This window comes from Trachurus trachurus, assembly GCF_905171665.1.
Source record: "Trachurus trachurus genome assembly, chromosome: 4".
NCBI lineage: Eukaryota > Metazoa > Chordata > Actinopteri > Carangiformes > Carangidae > Trachurus > Trachurus trachurus.
In genome coordinates this window covers 17,689,561-17,712,495 of record NC_139898.1, presented here as the reverse complement: position 1 = coordinate 17,712,495, position 22,935 = coordinate 17,689,561, and the positions used below count along the sequence as shown (strand labels likewise).

Here is a 22,935-nt window from a genome sequence, read left to right as displayed (position 1 = left end):
CATCTTGAGCGGGTGTGTTTGTGCATGTTGGAGCAGATGGCCTGATCACTAATGGCTCTGACTCCCTGATGTTTAAGTGCAGCTGTTCATCAGGCCTCTGGCTATTTGAACAGGCTGGCTGAGAGTATTTAACTTGTATTTGAGTAACTGTCCCTGTATGTGTGTGTGCGTATGTCTTACCTATACACTGGTCATTTTGCACCTCATATCCAGGGGGGCAGATACATCTGAAGGATCCATCCAGATTCTGACATGTTCCTGGAGAACAAGTGCCGGGCAGACTCACACACTCGTTGATATCTGTGAAAAGAGAGAAGTGTAGATCAGAAAATGCATATGTGTGTATGTCAGACAAACAAAGCCTATATTTAAAACCACTTTAATATTCAGTTTATGACTTACCAGCACAGTTCTTCCCATCTGGAGTATTCTCATATCCCTCATGGCAGAAACAGTGGAAGGAACCAAGTCCATTGATACACTGTCCGTTCCTGCACACTTGGCCCTGGAGGGCACTGCACTCATCTATGTCTGGAGGATGATCAACATTAAGATTATTAGGACTCCCAAGGCTCTGATTTCGGATATCCATCAACAACTACATCAACAACAGATTTTTTTTTTTTACTTGTCCAGAAATTAATGTTTTTCCTGGCATCATCAAAGCTGGCTTGTGTTACACCGCCAGAGCTTGAATAAATAATTTTAAATGTACTGTGATATATTTCCCTATAAAGCCAAAGAAAAGACACAGTCAGATTTTATGTCTGAATTTGATTTTGTGTCTGTCCAAATGAAATGCTACAAAGAAGGTCAGCACGTCCAGGTTAGCTGGAATTTATCGGTGTAACCTTTAAAACCACTTGTTAAGACTTCTAGCTTTAAAAGGAATAGATGCTCTTGATCTTGAGTAAATACAGTAAATGATCCTTACCCATGCAGTCATTATTGTGTGTGAGCTCAAACCCGGGGAAGCACAGACAGTTGTAGGATCCTACGGTGTTTTTGCAGGTACCGTTGCCACACGGCTGTCGGTCACACTCATCAATGTCTAAATTAAACACAGAGAATGAAGTTTAAGTCCACAGGGTTACATGAAACAAAGTGTGTTGTGTATTAATATAGTTTTACAGTGTCCTTCTCACCCATGCACATGGTCTGGTCAGCAGTAGACTTAAAACCATTGTGGCAAAGGCAGCGATAACTGCCTTGTGTGTCGATACACTCTCCATGGCTACACACATTTGGAATCTCCTGGCATTCGTTACGGTCTGAAATAAAAAAACAAACCAACAAATGTAAAGTAGATAAACATATTTTAAGGACTCAAATGAATAATCATTTATCAATTACTGTAAACTGCTGATGATTTCTTTATTCCACTGGTTAGTCTATACAATGTTAAAAAAAATGCTGATCAAAGTTTAAAATGAGTTGTTCTGTCTGACAAGCACAACAATGTCTAATTTACAATCACACGAAACTGCAAAGCTGCACTTCTCAGGTATTTATTCTTTGAGTAATGACTTAAATAATGATGTGGTTTTCAAAGTTATGAAGGATCTCCTGCCAATTAACTAATAGTTTCAGCACTACTTATATTATACACATTAAATTAACCCTATTACATATACAGTCAATTCATAAATCAGAGTTAAGTAAACAGCCATTATGAACTTATATATCTTAGCAGCTTTCCCACTGTTGAGTAAAAGCAAATGCTAATTATTTTCTCTGAAGAGTAGATGACCCTGCCACACCTTCCTCACAAACCCTACACAATCAATCTATCTGTCCTCCTCCTTGGTATCTTAAGATAAGAAACCTCTGTAAGGCCTGTCAGACAGGCTGGACTCACCCAAACAGGCCCCGCTGGGAGACAGTTTGAAGCCTGGCGAGCACTCGCAGCGGTAGCTGCCGGGAATATTGATACAGTTGGCATTACGTTGGCACAGGTTGTCTCCACTATTGCACTCATCAATATCTATGGAGGGAGTGAGATAGAAAGAAACAGAGGGCATCAATCACAGGATCTATAACTGTCTGGTCAGAGCAGGCTGTCAGCTTGTGGACAGCAGGAGAAAAAACACCACAGCGCCATTTTGGCTCTGGTACAGTTCAGACAGGTTCTGGATGACTGAAGGTCCTGGCAGGTGTTCCCATTCAGAGCCACCACTACACTTGTCTTTACAAGGGCATAATTCATGTGGGAGGAGGCAGCAGTACCTCTGCTGAGTGGACTGCTTGTAAAAGTGCCTCTTGGCCAGTGAGTGAATGTATTTGTATTTATGTGTGTGTGTGTGTGTGTGTGTGTGTGTGTGTGTGTGTGTGTGTGTGTGTGTGTGTGTGTGTGTGTGTGTGTGTGTGTGTTTGTTTGCCACAAGCAAGTATACACTGTGTAGTATATAAGTGACACATTAGCAAGCAGATATTCAGCAGCCGGGTCAGAAAAGGAGATGTCGTGACTCGTGTAATGGGGTAAAAGTGTGTGTGATCTATCATATTCATGGCCTCTGTAAACCAGGATCCCACTGTACTTGTGGGGACCAACAAATTTATGGGGACCAAAATTATTTAAGTTTAAATGTTAAAGCAGATATCAGCTTCACGGCCGTTTCGGCTAATGCTGCGTTCAAGGCAGGCTTTTGAAACCGTAAGTTACAGCTTCAAGTCACAACTACGACTTGGTAGCGTTCCAGGTAACCCGTAGCTCGTGTTTTTACCATCCTGTTGTCTGTGAAAGTTCCCTATAACGGCCACTCGTAACTTCTGACCCGTGAACTCGTACCAGATCGAACTGGTATGACTTCACAGGAAGGAAAAACACAAAGTACGAGTTTCCTTGAACGCACCATGAGTTAGCAGCCCCCGCCCTTGTCAGGCATCAATTGGTCCTCGTGCTACGTCACCACATTCACGCGCATCCCTTGGCTGCACACACAGCCCTTCATGCCGTTCTCTCTCCTCATTGGATAACACTTGTATCCCAGAAGAAATGTTTTCTCCTCGGGTTACAGCAGAGCAGAGTGACGGAGAGACTCGTGTTCCGGTCGAAACACTCTATGTAAGTGATTGCTGACGGAAAATATGACTAATTAGGACTTATATTAACAAAAACATTTCACTGATATCTCCTTTAACCCTTTAACAGTTTCTGTATCCTGGGGGATACAGACATTTGGCAGGCTGTGGGGGGGAGGGGCATTAAGTATCTGAACTTAATATCATGAGAAAGTCTTAAGGGGGGATGGGTCAAGTACCCAGGTCATGTGACTTTATGGCAGCATTCAAAACTAAATTGATACTTTTATGTCAAACTCCAAAATGGCCACCTACGTGGACAGAGACACTGGACATAAGTAAAGTGTTTTGGTTTTTCTTGTTAATTACATTATGGGGGGATTTGTTTTTGAAATTATTGCTCTTTAAGGATAATTTTATGTATTCTTGTTGAAAAATAATGAATACCATTAACACAACTTTGATAAACAGGCATTGAATGTCTGTATCCTGGGGGATACGTTGTCCAGATAGGGGTATATAAACTGGCATAATCACTCTCAGATATACTTATGTTTGGAAGCCTAAACTCTACAGAAAATCAATAATATAAAGGTGTTAAAGGTTGAAAATGGAATATTACTAGAATACCACCATCTATTGATCAAGACAGGCAACAAATAATTAGAAAAGGGAGCGAACGACAGTAAAAGAGGGAGGATGTTTAGGTAATGATTAGAGTAGTATAGTGAATTCTTATGTAAAAGATCCAGTGATAGATAGAACATCTGTCTGCAACAAAACATGATGTGTTGTGGGGCGGTGTTTAGCTCTGTGTGGAGGCTATAGTCCTAATTGCAGGCGACCCCAGTTTGAATCCCGCGCTAAGTGGTCCTATCCTCCACACATACACTCGCACACACACAGAGCCACAGAGAGTGGCTAATTAATTGCTTATAATATGTTTTAAAAGTTCATAAATGAAATATTTGATAAATTGGTAAATAGCAAATTTATACCCTAAACGGGCAATGTATCTTGGGAGATACAAACTCTAAAATGAAAAATAAAGGTCATATTTTGAAAAAAATCATAAAATTGTGTTATTCTACCCTAGAAACATTAGAAAATAACATTTTTTTATTTTTCCAAAATTTGTATATATGCTTGCCCATTTAAGGGTTAAGACTTGAGGCTAGACTTCGAGCAAAAATTAGGTCTAAATTTAGGTAAGGGTAAGGGGCTTATGTTAATTATGGATTCCCACACTGACATGGTGTGTGTATCTACTGTATGTATTTGTATGCTGAGAGTGACATGGTAAATGGAAAAAAACAAAGAGCTCAGTTCACAGTTAGTTAATTTTGCCTTGTTACAGGAGACACAAGGCTCAAAAGGAAAGAGTGAAACAGAGGAGAAGGTCATAGCTGAGGCCTGAGTTTTACCTTCACAAATGAGCAGTATGTTGTTGTAGCTGAAGCCCATGGGACATTCACAGCGGAAGCTCCCGATTTGGTTGATACACACTCCGTTGGCACAGATACCTGGGATCTCCCTACACTCATCAATGTCTGCACAACAGCAATAACAACAGAGGAAGGTTACAAAATAAATCACAACTTAAATTTTGCACAAGTTGGTTTGAGCGTGAGGGTACTCTGCCTAACTTCCTTACCAACTGGCTTGCCCGTGTGGATGTCAATGATGAAGCCAGGAGCCTGGTTTCCACACAGTAACTGATACTCAGCTGCAACAGACAGGATGAAAGAGACTCAGTGAGTGGAGGACTGTTTAACCCATAAAGTAGTGCAGTTGTATGTTGTTGTTGTGAAGCAGCGGTTTCTTTGTGTCACTCACAGGTAGCAGGAGTAGGACAGGCCTCGCATGGCTTATTCCAGGCCTTTCCTACATTGTAGGCACAGCAGCACATCTTTTTGGTCATGTTGAAGGAGAGCTCGTTCTCACATGTGTCGTTGAAATTACGGTAGCACACGCTCTTCCTCATGTCTGTATTACAAGATGGAGAGATTACAGAGTCAGTCAAAAAAATACCTTTAAAGAATATAATTACTTTCTGAGAAATTGCACGACGAGTGAATCTTCTGTTGTCCAAGTGACACCTCTCCTACTCACCCATACAGTTGTTTCCTCCATTGACTTGCATGTACTCAGGTGGACACACACAGGTGTAGTTGCCCAGAGTGTTGTAGCAGGTACCAGGGCCACAGATTCCAATGTGAGCTGTGCACTCATCAATGTCTGCACATAACAATATGATGAGAGATAATGAAAACACTGAATCAAGGAGATGGTGACAACATATTTTTGTGTCAGTACCATTTGAGTCAGTTAAAGAGTTATGGAGTGTAACTTGTTTTTCAGTCCTTACCCTCACAGATGCGAGTCTCCTCATTGAGATAGTAGCCTGCTGGACACTCACACTGGAAACTGCCAAAGGTGTTGACACAGTTTCCACCCTGGCAGAGACCTGGCAGCTCCTGGCACTCATCGATATCTAGAAAATAACAACAATAACAATATCCATAGATGTGAATGATATACTAATAATATGGTACAGTGTATGGTAGATTGATCGTACAATTCTGAAATAGAGGCTAAAGTTTTGTGGTATGGTGCTTGGTGGTTTACCTTCCAGGATGACAGTGATGGGGTTGGGTCTGAAGCCCTCTCCTCCTGGACAAAGAGTCTTATACTCCGCTACAGACAAGAAAGAGCAATTACAGCAAGCTGGCATGACTTTCCATTTCATATTGCCCAAAAGAGCATAAAATGTAAAAAGTAAACATACAAAAGTTGTAAATAAAAGTTTCAAAGATCAGACAGTTACGACAAATCAGAGTATTTTAACTGTAATATGTGCACATAAATGTTATCAGCAATGAATGTGTCGAGGTCATGTGGTACATACTGGAGTTGGGGGCGGGGCACAGTTCGCAGGGGTTTCCCCAGGCTCCTCCCAAGGAGCAGCAACAGGATGCTCTGGTCACACCGACTCCAATCTCAACACTGCAGGAGATTCCTCCATCACCGCGTGGATGGATATCCAGGAAGCAGTTGCCAACACGGGTGTCTGAGAAAGATGCATATTAACTCATATTAAGACACTTTTATGTAACAAGATGTTGTGAGTCCACAAGTGAAATTAAAAACTGTTTGACCTGCTCCCAATAAATAATTTTAACTCAAGTGTGTTTTCAGATATAAATTTGGATGCTACTAATTGCATCTCAGCACTATGTTCTCACATTAATAAACATGTACAGTACTGATGTTTTGTACTGATTTATTTATTCATATTGGACGGTTAATGGGGTTGTTAATAGTGGTGCCACAGGGATAAAATATTAAATCAGGCAAAATGTACTGAGATTAAATTAACTGGCCTTGTGGTGGCACTTTAGTGTGGCTCTATTGATGCTGAATAATCTTTAAAGACCCAACCTCGTACAGCTGAATTTATGAAAGACTGGTTTATACAATATTCATGACTCATGGAAGACAACATTCTTCATTAAAAGCTTATTATCTGTTAAACTCTTCAGCTCTGTGTGACTCACCCACGCAGCCCACTCCAGTGGGGTTGAGCTCAAAGTCAGCTGGGCAGTTACACTGGTAGCTCCCTGGAGTGTTCACACACAGTCCGTTGATGCAGTTCACAGGGTCCGCACACTCGTTGATGTCTGAGGTATGCAAGCGACACACAACTTAACGACAATGCAACCAGATAATGGAAATCTTTCTGCATGTATTAGTTTATATGCTGCTTATTATCCCACCAAAATGACTCAAAATATTGTTTGTTGACTGGAAAGAGCTGCATAAAGTCTGAGAAATGAAACAGATGACTAAAGTAGATCTGTGGGCTAAGAATGTTGCAGTGTAAAGTGATGCATGAATGAAATTTTATTACTGACAAAGGAACTCGGCCAGGTTCCTGTTGTTTCTACTGTATGCCCTGTGTGATTTTAGAGATACAATTACTTACCAGTGCAGTTTCCTCCACTGCGGTCCAGTTCGTAACCGTCATCACACACACAGCGGAACATCCCTGGAAGGTTCTGGCACGTTCCAAACACACAGATGTTCTGGAAATTACACTCGTCAATGTCTGTGGCAAGGGAGACAGAGAGAGGGGAAAGATATTTTGTAACAATACCCGAATGAATGAAGACCAGTATTAAAAAAAGGAAAGAATTAAATGTGATAGAATTAGTGCGGCACCTTGACAGGCTTTGCTGTCTTCTGTAGGCGTGAAGCCCATCTCACACTCGCAGCGGTAGCCACCCGGAGCGTTCAGACACTGGCCGTTCTCACACAGGTTTACATTGTCGGCACACTCATCCATGTCTGAAACAGATCAGATCAATGAGTAAAAAAACTCCCACTGCACCCACAATAGCTGTAATACTTGAAAAGTCCTGACAGCCTCACCAGAGCATGAAAACCCATCTCCATTAAAGCCCTCTTTGCATGTACACCTGTAGGATCCTGGTGTGTTGACACAGTCTGCGTTGGGGTTACAGTTGTGATCCTCTGCGGAGCACTCATCCTGATCTACAGGAAGACAGAAAAAAAAAAGATTTCGGTCACAAAATCAAATGTTGTTGGCTTTAGCAGACAATTTTGCTCCTTCATTTCCTCTATCAGCCCAATCTTGCAGAGCAAAACTTCAAATCACCATCAATTCACATCATAGCTGAGATGGTCAAAGGATTACTACTCACCTATACACTTGATGCCATCTCCCACCCAGCCGTCTCGACAGCGACACTTAAAGCTTCCAGGAACATTGATGCAGGCAGCGTGCATGTCGCAGTTATGAGCCCCAATCTCACACTCATCAATATCTATAGGGATGTGGAGACAAATGAGCCAATAAACACACTGAACACAAAAAGAATATAATATCTTGGTTTGTTTAAGGACACCACAACTTTGCTTTTCACTAACCGCAGCAGTTTAAATTCTCTTCTGGATCTCTGGATCTGGTATAGTATAAATAAATGATTCATTTCTAAAATGAAGACTTGCAACTACTGTATGCATGGGTGACCTGTCTCAACACTCAGTGTAGATATGGACACACAGAGGCCCAGACCTCCCAGCCACAGCGCAGGCCCTTGTATTTGTATCTGTGCGTGTGTGTGTACGTGTGTGTGCACCTGTGCAGCCTGTGGATCCCTTCTTGACAAAGTATCCCAGCTGACAGTGGCAGATGAAGGAGCCTTTGGTGTTCTCACAGTCACCGTGGAGACAGATGTTTGGGTTCAAATCACACTCGTTCACATCTGGGGCAGACAGGTAATGGACAGACACAGATAGTAGGTGAATGTTCTGGCCTTGGAGATATGGTGACAGAGAGTGAGACTGACAGAGGAAGTCCCACAGGTATCCAGACAGGCAGAGAAAGATCAGATCAGAGACTGAATGAATACATTCATGTGGTAGACAGAGTATAGTAATAACAACATGCAATGTAAACAGACAAAAGATAAAGAAGGCACATGTCTCTCCTCTCACCAATACAGGTCCTCATATCCATGGAAGCCATGAAGCCATCGTAACAGAGACAGCGATATTCCCCGGGGATGTTGGTACACTGGCCTCCATCACAGATATCAGGTGTCTCCTCACACTCATCAATATCTAATAGAAACAGCAGAAATGCATATCACAATAACATACTGTGGCAGCCCTGTAAATAGGTCTCTTTCTTTAAACTATTTATGATTTTTTTCTGTGTGAAAAGGCAACTGGAATACAGATGCGCTGTAAGTATTCTCTGTTTTATTACCTGCACAGGTCCTGAGATCAGGCATGAGAGCGTAGCCCTCACTGCAGCTGCACTCGTAGCTGCCCTCGGAGTTGGTGCAGTGGGTCTCACAGCCTCCGTTCATAATAGTACATTCATCAATATCTGCAATTAGAGGTCACAGTGACCGTTTACACAGGTTTCAGTCTCAATTAAAAACTTTTGAAAAATTACAAACACAAGTGTCAATTTTCTTTGCTCCACTGACCGACGCAGCCCTGTCGATCTGGTGTGGCCTGGTAACCCGTGTCACAGGTGCACTGGTAGGTTCCTGGCAGGTTGACACACTGGCCGTTCTTGCACAGGTTGTCACTCAACTGGCATTCATTCACATCTGAAATGACAAACAAATATAAAGAATTAAACACCCCGTATTGTACCTCGGAGGCAGTAATGAAAAACAGCATTCCTCCCTTTGCAGGGGAATGGGTTTAAATTAATTTATCAAGGCTTAAATCTTGTCCGAGTCATTACTTGAGCCAAAGTCTTAACAGAAGAACACTGCTTTTTTTAAGATGTGACAGATGATATGAGTGCAACATATTTTGGATGTGCAGACAATGATAAATAACACCCATGGAGCCTGTGTGTGTGAATACACATTTGTGTGTATGCTGTATGATATATGACCAACCTTCACAGGCAGAGCCGTCCGTGCTAAGCGAGTATCCAGTGGGACAGTCACACTCATAACTGCCCTCTGTGTTCACACAGGTTCCTCCACGACACAACAGAGGGTTTCTCTCGCACTCATCAATGTCTGTCAGCAGAGGAGGGAAAAAAAATAGGAAAAAGCATGTGAGAAGTGAATTGGGCTGTGATTTCACATTGTGGACATGAATTCAAATAGTGTTTCATTTGTGTAGTTTTTTTTTTTGCAATGAATGTGCTTCCTGCTCACCCATGCAGTTCTTCATCATCATGAAGCCGCTCTCATAGCCCTCGAAGCACTCGCACTCAAAGCTGCCAGGTGTGTTGACACAGGTACCGTGCCCACACAAGTCGGGGGAGATGCGGCACTCGTCAATGTCTGAAACACAGTGACAGAAATCTCACCACGTGCTCACAAAGTGCAACAGAAATATTTCACAAACAGTTGAATCTATTCAATCTCTCATCGTACCTGTGCAGTTCCTCTCTTCGGCCGTCAGAGCGAAGCCGCTGTTGCAGCGACACTTGAAGCTGCCGATGGTGTTTCGGCAGGTACCGTGACTGCACAGACCCTGGAACACCTTGCACTCATTCACATCTAAGAGACAGACAATGCTTATTAATCACTCACGTCTCAGAGATAAGTAAAACAACCTTTTGCCAGCACCAAATCCACTAAGATTAACTGGTGGTTCATGTCATATAGTTTACATGAGTATGGAATTTATAGATGCTAAGAGATTGTTTTATTTTACAAAAAAAGGTGCGTTTATATCTAATGATTTAGCAACAACTGGATGCATCCCTCCTGTACCTTTGTAGAACGACCTGCCAGTCAAAATGTCTCTGTTGGCGAAGCCAGGCCCTCTAGGGCAGATGGTTTTGTATTCAGGTGTGTCTGCTTTGGGACACTCCTCACAGTCGACACCCCAGGCAGCACCCACTGAACAGCAGCACATGTCCACGCGATATCTCCCTGGCAATGGTTCGCCACACTCATCCTCATGCCACTTCATGTAGCACTGCCCATTACGCATATCTGGAAAAGTTGGTAAGAACATTTAAGAGACTAAGTCATCTCTGTTTTCAGTGACCTCATAATAAAGAGCACTGAGAGCCACCGTGTTGTTGAGCAGTTCTCTTACCCACACATGTGCGTCCAGTACTGTCCAAGGTGAGACCCTCAGCACACTCGCAGCGGAAAGAGCCCTGGGTGTTCACACACCGGCTGTTTGTACACACTCCAGGGAACACCTCACACTCATTAATGTCTACAGGGAGAGGGACAATTTCAAGAACCATGATTACGAGGTGAAACACACACACTATGGTTTCTTTTTCAGAGGAAATTTGTCAGGGGAACATTACTGCGCATATAAAGAACAAAAGCATACAATTACTTCATGGGTGTTGATGATGGATAGGAAGAGGACTTCTAATGTTCTTACCTTCACAGACAAGGCCCTTCATGCGAGCAAGTCCTCGAGGACAAGCAGTGTCTGGACAGATTGACAAATGTGAAAAAAAAGGTTTTATTTGAGATATTTAATAGTATCATCTTCACAGCATAGTGACCAAAGCTGGCAATTACTATGTGAAAATTATGTTTTTATTTGCTTTTTTATTGGTGCTCAAGGTTTATTAATGTTTGTTTTTTTATTAAAACTTTTAATGGGTTGAATTCAAAACATTGGTTTCTGTTTCAAGGAACCAATATTTTATGAGTGCATCTGTGTGAATGAACTGACCGATCTCGCAGGGTTCACATGGGCTGCCCCAAGCGGCTCCCAGTGTGGAGCAGCACTCAGACTTCAGTGTGGCTCCGTTGATGTTGACCTCACAGCGGTTGTCCTGTATTGTCAGCCAGCAAGTGCTCTTCATACTGTCTGTGGAGCCAAAGTAACAGCAAAGACAACTTGATTAAAGGGACTCTGTGGACCTTTCTCAGTGTTTCCCAGAAAACTGTTTTATGCATCCTTGTGGTGTAATGGTGAGTGCATTTCCTTTCACATAAGACACTTGGAAAGGAACTTTTGCTGAATATTTTTCACCACTAGTCGAAATCTTTAACTATGGTAACAAAATACACCACAAAAACAGTCAACATGTCACCTTAATCCTTCTTTATGGCCATGAAACGTGTGTCTGTGGCCACAGGCTGAGTCAAGCTTGTGTGCTGTTGCATTTGACCCTATGCTACTGCTTTACCAATGAACTGAAAGAGTGTACGGTCATAACTCTGACACCTTTTTTCCAAAACAACAACAACCAAACACAAAACCACAATTTGCATTCCTTTTCTCTCCCCACGAAGTGATTGGCTCTAAAACATAAAACAGAAATGAAGCAAACCAGAGGAATTTGAAGACCCCTGACAGAGCCAGCTCATGCAATATGCATGAGAGTTTTTGTCATGACTCATTCTCCCTTTCAGTTACAATAACATCTGTATTCTGTATTAGCATGTAGCTTTCTCAGAATGATTTCCCGAAAATAACAAACCTCCAAACAAGTGGAATATTTAACCTCAGCAGAGAGTCTTACATTCCACATGTCACTCTGAATCCGTGGCAGATCTCTATGAAGTAAACCAATCTCCATGTGAACCAAGGCCATGCATGCAAGTATTTATCTAATAAATCATCTGTGTTTTTCCCAACATCTGAGGATAATGATGTCTGGATGGCTCCCGAAAACCTGAACCATCCCACTGTTTATTTACAAAAGTGGAGAATCAACCCTTGATTAACATGATAAGATAAAAAAAGACTCCCACCGATTATTTCCCGTTGACATTCATGTCTCAGACTGCAATCATTTTCTGACACAAGCTGTTTCTAGGACCCTGTGGTGTTGCTCTAATTTGAGCCAGGCATTTGGGAGGACGGATGTCTTACCCACGCAGATGGTGTTGGTAGAGTCCAGCTTGCTGCCATGGGTACATTCACAGTTGAAGGACCCGGCCACGTTGCGGCACGCTCCATTGATGCAAGGGCTGGACTCACATTCGTTGATATCTGGAACATGTGCAAGCAAACACCTGAGATCAACGCTCGGAGGCTGATTGAAATGGATCCTCATCACCATTTGGCAGTCATGAAAACAACATTTGTGCCTTCTTTCCATGAGGCACATGTTTATTTGAAACTTAATGCAACACATCTGGTAATAATGTCACCTTCTAATGACCTTGAAGTGTTTGCGTGTCAGAGAGAATGGGTGTGTTTGTGTGTGTGTGTGTGTGTGTGTGTGTGTGTGTGTGTGTGTGTGTGTGTGTGTGTGTGTGTGTGTGTGTGTGTGTGTGTGTGTGTGTGTGTGTGTGTGTGTGTGTGTGTGCGTGCGTGTGTGTGTGCGCTCACCTTCACATGTCTCTGAGTCAGGCTTGAAGACAAATCCTTTAGGGCAGGAGCAGGTGTAGGAGCCCGGAGTGTTTCTGCAGAGACCGTTGTCACAGAGCAGACGGTTCACCAGACACTCGTTGATGTCTGAAGGGAGAAAAGAGGTCAACATGATGACTGTTTGTTGCAGTGTGTGTGTGTGTGTGTGTGTGTGTGTGTGTGTGTGTGTGTGTGTGTGTGTGTGTCTTTTAAACCAGAATGTGATTAATTCCATAAACACAGTTCACTCACCCTCGCAGTTCTTGCCACTGGTGTCAGACTCGTAGCCGATGTTGCAGATACAGCGGTAGCTTCCCCTCAGGTTCTCACAAATGCCGTTTTGGCAAATGTCTGGGTCCAGGGCACACTCGTTGATGTCTTAACAGAAGTGAAATCCAGAAGATGTATATAAATGAATGCTTCTTAACAACACAGTGGAAACACTCACATAGATGAGCAGCATACTCACCTCTGCCATCAGCTGTGATGCCAATGCCACTGCTGCACACAGCCTGGAACTCAGCTGAATGACAAGAATAAAACACATTTATTTAACAAGCTGTTTTATGGTTTTAACAAAAGTAATATATATCAAAGAACTGAAATAAACTACGTTAAGCAAATCAAAGATGTTACCTGAGTTTCTGGATGGACAGGGATGGCATGGCTCTCCAAAGCCATGTTCAGGATTGGCACAGCAGCACTCAGACTTGGTCACTGCGCCAGGGAATGGACGCGAGCATGTGCCCATCTTAATGGCGCCATAGCAGGTGGTCCTCATGTGTGTGTCCACACACACCCTCCCGTCTACATCAATAGCCAGGCCTGGTGGGCACTCGCAGCGAAACGAGCCCTCGGAGTTGATGCAGCGGCCGTTCATGCAGATACCAGGTGTCTGACACTCATCAATGTCTGATGAAGAGAGGGCAGATTATTGATGCGTCACATGAGAGTTCATGAGGTCAGGAAGATGTCAATAAAAGTCAAAGAATGGTCAATATGAAGGAAGAGACTGAAGGAGAATTACTTAAAGGAGGAAACATAGGAAAGGAGATGAGGACAATATTTTTCACTGATCCTACAGCTAACTCACAGCTAACTGAAAAGACACCACAGAAAGGAGGAATCAGGTCATGGGAATATTGGTATGCGTTATATTTGGGATATGCACCTGTGCCGTCTGTGTAATGGTGCGACCGCAATGGAATGACAGCAACGCTTGAAGCTTCCAGACAAAATCTCTCAACAGAGACTGAAGAATGAATCTATCTATCTTCTTCTGCACTCTGCTTAATAGCACATTGGGGATGTTTCAAAAATGTCTAAAACACAACAGTACACAATGGGTCCAAAAAGAGGTCTGAAGGATTTCAGAGAGCACCCGATCTGTCAATGTTTCGTAGAAAATCTGTTTGACCCCTGGCCCAAGTTTTGAGGTCTGTGTTTGTACTATATAAATCATACGTACCGGTGCAGTAGCGTCCGTTAGGTGCTAGCGCAAAGCCAGGCTTGCAGATGCACTTGAAGCTGCCGTCCTCATTGATGCACATGCCGTTGAGACACATGTTGGTTGTGGCACATTCATCGTGGTCTGGAGAAGGCATGAGAGTCAGAATTAGGTCACATTTATAACGGTGAAGGTTCATGTGAAGTTTGACTTCTTATGTGCTGCTTCCCTACCGATGCAGTTTTTTCCATCAGGAGTGAGCTCAAAGCCAGCATTGCAGATACACTGAAAACTTCCCTCTGTGTTGACACAGCGGCCGTTCCGACACATCACTCCATTCACGATACACTCATCGATATCTGAGGGCAGGAAAGCAAGATTTATTTGCATGTCTTCAAACATAAATCATATTGAATTGAGTATTGAGGCTTTAGTTGAATGCCTTTGAACTGCTTTAGTAATATTAGAGAAACATCTTGATAACAGTACAACAGGTTGAAAGACGGACGCAGTTTGCTCACCAATGCAGGCTTGTTTCGTAGGTGTTCCCAGGTAACCCTCATGGCACTTGCAGTGGTACGATCCAGCTGTGTTGACACAGTCTCCATTGATACATGGATTGCTCACACACTCATCCACATCTGGAAAGAAGAAAATCAGGTCAGCAAACACACATGACCTCTCCTGTCTGTCAGCAGTGAGTGGATTCAAATACTGTACCAAACACAAAGAAACACATTTCAGCAGATTTCTCCAACAAGCATCCACCTATTCTTGTTCCCTACATTGGCAGAAGATGGCAGTGCAGTGCAAACTATAAACTGTGGCACTGTCACACAGCCTCTACATAACTGGCTCAGAGATATATTAGTGTGAACTGAACAACATTACACAGTAAAGAGTGTGCGAGCATATTTCTTACCTATACACTCCCCACGGACATCCTGTCTGTAGCCCATGTTGCATTCACAGCGGTAGCTTGTGGGTGTGGGAATGCAGCGTCCATTGAGACAGAGGTTGGTAAAATGTTTGCATACATCAATGGAGTCGTTCACAGAAACAGTGCCTAGGAACACAAACGCTGGGGTTATCACCAAAACACAGCAGTCAGACAATGATACAGTGCATCAAAAACTGCAGAACCTAAGAGCTTCAAGTTACTTCCGTTCTTGAGATGAACCTTTTTGTCTAATGTCACTTCACAGATTTAAAGACTAACCAATTGAGTGGGTCTTAAGTCCTCCTCCGTTGCCTCCAAAGGTCCCACCGTTCCCTCCAAAGCTTCCTCCACCATTGACACCGATGCCTCCGTTACCATTGCCGTTGGGTACAGGGAACTTGGGACCATAGTTGAAACCGTTGCCATTGCTGGGGAAATGTCCGTTGGGGTATCCGTGAGGGAGGCCGTGTCCCTGGGGAACACCCACAATACACAGACGCCTGTACTCGTCTACAAGAGAAACAGAGATCACAGGGAAGAAGTCAGTGTCTGTCTGTAGACTGGTGATTATAAGCTCTCAAGTTGTACCATTTCAGTTTGAGCAGTAATTCAGATAGTATATGTGCTTAGTGTTTCCAGGAACTCCTGGAGGATTTCACAAAGGCTGTTGGGCATTGCAGTAAATTTTGATGTTCTCTTATTGAAGTCTGTTACAAAGCTGATTGTCTACTGTTAAGAGTTTTACTGGTTTCAGATATGCTTTGACTGGAGCAATGCCTGACCAAGTAATAAAAGAAGAATGTGTGCACATAATGATCTGCTCTGCTCTCCTTTGGCATGTAGTTTACAATAAGTCTATTGTGTGTGTGTGTGTGTGTGTGTGTGTGTGTGTGTGTGTGTGTGTGTGTGTGTGTGTGTGTGTGTGTGTGTGTGATTTTTTTATGTCTGTATGAACGTTTTATGTACAGTATATGCAGGTGTGTGTTTCTATTTATAGCATGTTTGTTTGTCTGTTTGTTTTGCACAGTCACAATAAGTCAAACACACCCAAATTGTAATGGGCCCCGAGAAAGACAGAGAACATTCTGTAACACATCAGTTATGGATCACACTGTCTCACGCAGAGGAAGACTTTTCCCAATTCCAGCTTGAGTGAGGAGATGATGGGTCATTATCTTCACACAAATCTTTTCCATCTTTCCCTGTTTGGTTTGTGCTGATGACATCATGCTCATCAGTCTGAGTGGATGCTCTGGCCTCTCTTGTCATACGCACTCACACAAACTCAAAGCAGCCTCTCTCTAACAATGTCAGTCTTGTGTAGTTCAGTATTACTGTGTCAAATTCATTTGGCTTGAGAACCATTTACGCAGTCATGGCTTTATTTACTGCCCGTGCTTATGCCAAATCACAGACAAGCCGTTGTGGGGGCTGCCAGTTTTTTGTCAGCGGAGGCAAAAGGTGATGGATGTTTTATCCTAATTCTACGCTCATATCCATCTTTTCGTTTGCAACAACACAGATGTTGGTGGGCCTATGTTTGGCTGTCAACAACTGAAACATGGGGTAAGCATGTACCTTCTGTCCTTTTTTTTTTGGTTAATATTTTTATTAGGAGGTAAGGCACAATTCAAACAGAAACCAATGTTATAATTACATTGAGTATCACAACACATCTGCATCACAATTGAAAATGTAAACATATTGATACAGTAGAAATACTGTGCATCATGAAGAATGAAGAGCAAGACATACATTCTGCCTCCTAGGAGGTTTTCTTATTTTGTATTTGTGGCCCAACAGGAACATGACCGGGCGACAAACAAACAATGTACAAATAAAAAAATAAAAATAATAATAATAATAATAATAATAATAAATAAATAACTGAGGATTCTTGTATGTGATGAGTGAATAAGTGTTTAAGCTACAGGGTGTAAACAAAAATACAAGGGAAGCCAAAATACAGGAGAGAAAAAATAAATAAATAAATAAAATATATTAAATAAAATAAACAAATAAATAATAATAATGATAAAGATAAGAAGAAAGAGAAAGAAAGGAGGTTGGGGTCCATCAATCAGGAGGCATAGCCTGAAGAGAGCGAAAGAATGTTAAAAAGGGAAGCCACTTGTTATAAAATTTATCAGAGTTACCTTTCACTGAATATCTGATCTTCTCCAGCTTTAGAAAAGACATGGTGTCATTGAGCCACTGAGTGCTAGATGGAGCTTTAGTTGACTTCCAGTGAAGAAGAAGCTGGCGTCTTGCCAGTAAGGAAGTAAAGGCTAAAATATCTAATTGGTTAGAGGTAAACCGGTTGTGGTCTTCTGGGAGCCCGAATATGGCGACATGGGGAGAGACTTTTATGGTCATTGAAAATATTTTTGACATGGTATCAAAATAATTCTGCCAGAAACGAGAAAGTGACGAACAAGAGTAAAACATATGAGTTAAGTTGCAAGATGAAGCATGGCATTTGTCGCAATTGTCGGTGGTACTGGGATAGATTTGTGACAGTCGAGTTTTGGAATAATGGACTCTAAACAATACTTTAAACTGTATAAGTGTGAGACGAGCGCAGGCTGAGCTAGTGTAAATTTTCTTAAGAGCAGTGTCCCACCAGTCATCTCCCAGATGTAGACCCAGTTCTTGTTCCCAATTAGTCTTGACTTTGGTATGTACCTTCTGTCCTAAGCATCTTGCTTCTTTTTTTTTTTTTGCATTTGTACTCACCAGAGCCCCTGACTGGGCACATCTCAGGGATCTGTCCCAAAGCCCAGCAGCGTCCCGTTTCACAACAGCACATCATCTTGGTGTATTGACCGCTCAGCTCTGCAGCACAGCGGCCGTTAGCCAGAGCAGAGAAACAGGTTCCCACACGCTGGTCTGGACAAGAAGGAGACACATGGACATAATGAGTGGACCTGACAAACAACAAATATGTAAAAGGTGATGATAACTGAAGGCAAATATTTAAAAAAAATCTGTTTTATGTTTTTTTTTTTTTTAAGAATCTTTTTTTGTGTATCTTAAATTAGCATCTGTGTTTCATGTTTCTCCAGGCTGCATGACAAATATCCCTTGACAACCGTGTTAGATTTAAAGTGACAGAAAATGTGATGTAATGGAATCACCGTAAAATCATTAAGGGAATAAACCTTGTACTGTGTACAAGTATGAACATATGAATGAGTCTACAGACCAGATAAAACACTGAATTAAAATTCATAAAAAAACAGTGTACATAGAGTCGCTACATAAAATTTTACATCATTAAAGGTTAAATATAATAACTAAATATGAGAATATTTTAACAAAACTTTTTTTCTTTACAATTCTATTTTACATTTAGACTCCATAGCTTTGATTTTCTACAGTTACCTGAACACAACCTCACCACAGACTGAAAATTGTGTTTTTGCTGACTTTCAGTTCATTGTGATATCACCGATGTGTGGTGTGTATGTGTATGTGTGTGTGTATGTGGGCAGCAGATTTAACACTTCTAACCAAAGAGGGCAGTGAAACACAACTTTTCACCCTGGTGTTATGGTACATCGTAAATGCAGGGCATCATGTAACAAAGTGAGTAATGTTTCTGCAGGTCACATTATATTATACATGGGGAAAAGGTTATAGGCAATGGCCCCTCTAAGATCAGCAGTGCAGTACATATGAAGGCTGCCCTGCCCTCTGCATGAGGACTATGGAGGAAGCTTCTTTATGGGTTAGCAGTGGGAAAGGTTGCCTGGGGTCTCCACTAACTGCAGGCAGCTGAAGGGCCTCCAAAAAGGGGGTCTTATTTGTTACAGTTTGCCAGGTCAGGGTCAATGGGGCAGGAGAGGGGCCTGCAGTTCAAAGATCATGAGTGAGGAGTAAATGGAATGGGAGACGGGGGCGGGGGCGTTCTGGAAAATACCAAGGGAAGAAAAAGACAACACTGTGAGTGAGAAAGAGAGAGAGAGAGAGAGAGGATGTACGTGTAGGAGAGTTTTAAGTGAATATACAGAATATAAAGTGGGAGAAAAGGGAAAAGCAGACTGAAAGGAGGTGGGTGGGGGTTGAAGTTGTGGGGTTTGAAGGGAGGAGCACAAGTCGATTAACTCACTAATGAGCCAGCAGTCTGGAATTAATCAGTTCCATGTGGAGCAATTCTTGCCAATTAGATAGAACATGAGGGGCTGCGCTGTGTCTGGGAGCACACAGAGTACAGTACACACACACACACACACACACACACACACTCACTTGTACTTAAACAGACAGATATGCATTCCACAGGAACACACAATTGTTTGTAGAAATACGCACACAGACGCAGACACACGGGTCCACAAATACACGTGAACGCAACGCCAAAAACATCCCGTAGGAATGACCGAGCTGGAGGCATGATGGAGGAGAAAGGACGGGAGGAAAGAGAAAGGGGGAGTCAGGGCGATGGGGTGGGGTTGGGGGTTTGCTGATGAGGATGATGATGACTTAAATTGGATCCAGACCGTGGTTTACTCACCAGTATTGCTCCACTACACAAGCATATGCTTTCATTTGGTGAGGTGTTTTTACAGACTGACTGGACGGGTCTTGTGTTTTTTTCAAGCTTCCACCGTGTGACAGGGCATTAGGCTCTGATTACTGTCACCCCCCCCCCCCCCAACAGCTCCCACTGGTCTACTTCACCAACCACAGCACTGTACATCCCACATAACACAGGGGGGAATACAGCTTCCATCTGCAACAGAGCCTACATCCTACAAAATCTATATTAATATTCACATAAACTCTGAACACAAAGTGAAAATGCAAACAGATTACACAGTATGGGGAAGTTTCATCAAAAGGTGTCAGTATGAGAGAGGCAGATTTGATCATTTCTCTTTTTTCAAACAGGGACTTTTGTGTGTAATAGTGTGATCACTTGTCTGGAATATGACCCGACCCGGTCTAGTCTGGTTTTGTTTGGGTTCACTTATCTCGTCCTCTGTCTCCTTCCAATCTGGTCCATTTTGGAAGGGGGACGGAGACAGAGGAAGGATATATGGAGGTTGTGTCTGGCACCTGTTTTATTTGCTCTCTCTTTTTCTTTTTCCCCTCGGCAGACTGCAGAAGAGCAACTGGAAACCACAACTAAAGGAAGCGAGGTGCAGGATCCAGATGGGCGAAAAAAGGAGTTTAAAAAAAAGGAGAGTGGGGGTGCAAGAGGAAATGGTAAGATAGATAAGGAGGACGAGAGTGCGAGAATGTGTCAGTTTTGGAGATAAACAGTTCAAAAAGAAACAAGAAAAGAAAAACAACAGCCCGGGGAGACGGAACAAGAGCAGAGATCCAATCGGAGATAGAAACATGCACGGCTCCAGAGTAAACAGATTTCACTGTTAATCACTGAGCTGTTAGCTGTAGGAATGTGCTTTGGTGTGATCTGTGCTCTCTACAGGGGAAATATAGAGTGAGACAGTGAGAAATACAGCAAGAGAATGATATATTACTTGAGCAAAAAGAAGAAGAAGAAGAAGAAGAGGTAAGGGGATGGCAGTGGAAAGGGAGAAAAAAAATAAAAATGTGGACACGCATAAAGACAGACAGATGGAAGACTTAGGGTTATAGTGATTGGAAGACTACTTCAATGTGCTCTTCTCTTTCTTCAACACAGGCGCACCAGGCTGCCAGATCGCACTTTCCTCTTGATGATCCTGAATATCTTTCACTCCTCTCTCCAACGCTCCACCTATTTGTTTAGGAAAACACAGTCCAGACCACTGGAGTAGTTCTCAGCATCTCTAATCTAGTTCCTCGTCTCCTTTCATATGTTGTCTGGCTTGTATATATTTACTCTTTGTTTACTGTACTTCTTACTTCTTTTTTTGCATTTCCCCTCTCATTACTCTTTGCATTTCTCATGCCCTTTTCTTGCCCTTGTCCAGTGCTATAATATCTAAATGTGTGTGTGGACTTTAGGTGTTATTTTTCATGATTAGGAAAAATCTGCACATAATAATAGCATGCTTCCTACTTTGTGGCTTGTGGAGGTATTTTTCATTTTATCCTGATCTATTAAAAAAAAAAAGGATGGCCAATTTCTTCAACCATATACCCACAGGATGAACTAGATCTCCACCTGCCAACAAGGCCTTATCTATCATGTATCTGCTGTCACTGATGGCTAAATACCTGCTGTCGTTATATGGGAGCAAATCCCTGCAGTTGTTCCAGATAGTTGGGTTTTAAACAACAGCATATGCCTGTTACCTTTCAGAGTAGAAAGCTTCAGGCAAACTCTCACAATACCTGTGAGATCAGCCTCCGCCCAGTTGTGCATGACTGAGCACTGGGGAAATGGGAAATGGGAATTTAAATATTCTCCACCCATTTTGTCTTGCACTTTTTTCCAAAACAAAAACAGAGACGCTCATTATTTTCTGCAGACGGTGGGGAACGATTCACATTAAACCTAGAAAATAACATGCAAGGGGAATAAAATGCATAATGAAAGATCAAGCTTCGGGGAAACATGTATTTTCACTGGAGGCGATAGGGTGAAGCAGAAACACCCTGAGCTGTCCTTTTTGGTTCTAAATCTTGAAATAATATATTAACACCTGGTTGTGTTTCACTGTGGCTGCCATGAGGGTTGTGGATTTCAGGAATACATTAACACCTGGTAGTGTTTCACAGGACATGTCAGTTAGGTATGTGTGTCAGCGTGTGTGAGAATGAGTCAGAGGGGCACTAACATTAGAGTAGGTTAATGTTGTCAAGGCCAAGTATTGCGTGCAAGTGTGTTTGTCTGTACATGGTGACCACAGGTCCTCAGGCCAGCTTGACTCATCAGAACTCCATTCACAGGAAGTAAGTGATGCAGGGAGGGAAGTTACCGGCCAGATGTGAAGCTAGCCGGGGGGGTGTGAGTATCCACAAATGAGAGAGAGATGGAGATGTGCTGGTAATGTGTGTGGGACTCACCCACACATCTGGAGCCATCTGTGCTGGAGATGTAGCCTCGCGGACAGGTGCAGACGTAGCTACCAGCCGTGTTGGTGCATTCTCCTCCATCACACACGCCGGGGATGGTGCTGCATTCGTCAATATCTGAAACGCACACAGTCGTATCAAAAAATACTCTTCATCGCGACATCACAGAACACATCTGTCAAGTCTGCGCTTGACGCCAGCTTTAAAAATTCTTCTAAAAGTGTCTTTGTTTGAAGAGATGCAGTAGCACGCTGCAGTAAAACTTTATTGCACTGGAGCAACAATTTCTCCCTTTGGGAAAATTAAACAAAACCAAATGGATCCGCAGTCTACCAAACTGAAACTACTTCACTTCTGATGTACTCTACTCAGGCTAAGCCTCAGCTTGTGAGCCGTGACATGTAAATGACAGGAAAAGTCTGATATAGTAAACTGTAAAGCTCGGTGAGGGAAGAAAAGCATCAGCACTGTCCAATATATCATCCTCACTAGAGCAACTGACGCATACCATAACCTCCGATCTACAAACTTAAAATCACCTGACCTGAGATAAATATTCCATGGTTTGACTAAGAAATGTCTACAACATGTGACAGCACCTGGGCACGCTACTTGGCAGAGCCCACCACGGCGTGGTACACATTATCACGGCATTAAGTTGTGTTATTCAGGGAGAGGGGGCCTCATTGCTCCATGACGGGGGGAACCCAAAGTG

General features: G+C 42.7%; 1 protein-coding gene across 1 annotated transcript in view; it reads right to left on the bottom strand.

Annotated features, from left to right (window-relative positions):
- The window catches only part of fbn2b (fibrillin 2b), a 65,734-nt gene that overhangs the window by 8,376 nt on the left and 34,423 nt on the right, over positions 1 to 22,935 (bottom strand). The window contains exons 9-48 of the mRNA XM_083969979.1: positions 22,212 to 22,337; positions 17,985 to 18,137; positions 15,528 to 15,758; positions 15,231 to 15,374; positions 14,830 to 14,949; positions 14,542 to 14,667; positions 14,330 to 14,452; positions 13,498 to 13,773; positions 13,331 to 13,384; positions 13,114 to 13,239; positions 12,844 to 12,969; positions 12,382 to 12,501; positions 11,233 to 11,370; positions 10,933 to 10,983; positions 10,630 to 10,755; positions 10,299 to 10,523; positions 9,957 to 10,082; positions 9,735 to 9,863; positions 9,468 to 9,593; positions 9,042 to 9,167; positions 8,816 to 8,938; positions 8,542 to 8,667; positions 8,184 to 8,309; positions 7,746 to 7,868; positions 7,453 to 7,575; positions 7,243 to 7,368; positions 7,007 to 7,129; positions 6,579 to 6,701; positions 5,930 to 6,091; positions 5,650 to 5,718; positions 5,390 to 5,515; positions 5,134 to 5,259; positions 4,858 to 5,007; positions 4,676 to 4,747; positions 4,446 to 4,571; positions 1,859 to 1,984; positions 1,146 to 1,271; positions 935 to 1,051; positions 403 to 531; positions 181 to 300 (exon numbers count right to left, since the gene is read on the bottom strand). Of these exons, the coding sequence (XP_083826105.1) occupies positions 181 to 300; positions 403 to 531; positions 935 to 1,051; positions 1,146 to 1,271; positions 1,859 to 1,984; positions 4,446 to 4,571; positions 4,676 to 4,747; positions 4,858 to 5,007; positions 5,134 to 5,259; positions 5,390 to 5,515; positions 5,650 to 5,718; positions 5,930 to 6,091; positions 6,579 to 6,701; positions 7,007 to 7,129; positions 7,243 to 7,368; positions 7,453 to 7,575; positions 7,746 to 7,868; positions 8,184 to 8,309; positions 8,542 to 8,667; positions 8,816 to 8,938; positions 9,042 to 9,167; positions 9,468 to 9,593; positions 9,735 to 9,863; positions 9,957 to 10,082; positions 10,299 to 10,523; positions 10,630 to 10,755; positions 10,933 to 10,983; positions 11,233 to 11,370; positions 12,382 to 12,501; positions 12,844 to 12,969; positions 13,114 to 13,239; positions 13,331 to 13,384; positions 13,498 to 13,773; positions 14,330 to 14,452; positions 14,542 to 14,667; positions 14,830 to 14,949; positions 15,231 to 15,374; positions 15,528 to 15,758; positions 17,985 to 18,137; positions 22,212 to 22,337 (5,214 nt within the window). The remainder of the gene's footprint in view (positions 1 to 180; positions 301 to 402; positions 532 to 934; positions 1,052 to 1,145; positions 1,272 to 1,858; positions 1,985 to 4,445; positions 4,572 to 4,675; positions 4,748 to 4,857; positions 5,008 to 5,133; positions 5,260 to 5,389; positions 5,516 to 5,649; positions 5,719 to 5,929; positions 6,092 to 6,578; positions 6,702 to 7,006; positions 7,130 to 7,242; positions 7,369 to 7,452; positions 7,576 to 7,745; positions 7,869 to 8,183; positions 8,310 to 8,541; positions 8,668 to 8,815; positions 8,939 to 9,041; positions 9,168 to 9,467; positions 9,594 to 9,734; positions 9,864 to 9,956; positions 10,083 to 10,298; positions 10,524 to 10,629; positions 10,756 to 10,932; positions 10,984 to 11,232; positions 11,371 to 12,381; positions 12,502 to 12,843; positions 12,970 to 13,113; positions 13,240 to 13,330; positions 13,385 to 13,497; positions 13,774 to 14,329; positions 14,453 to 14,541; positions 14,668 to 14,829; positions 14,950 to 15,230; positions 15,375 to 15,527; positions 15,759 to 17,984; positions 18,138 to 22,211; positions 22,338 to 22,935) is intronic.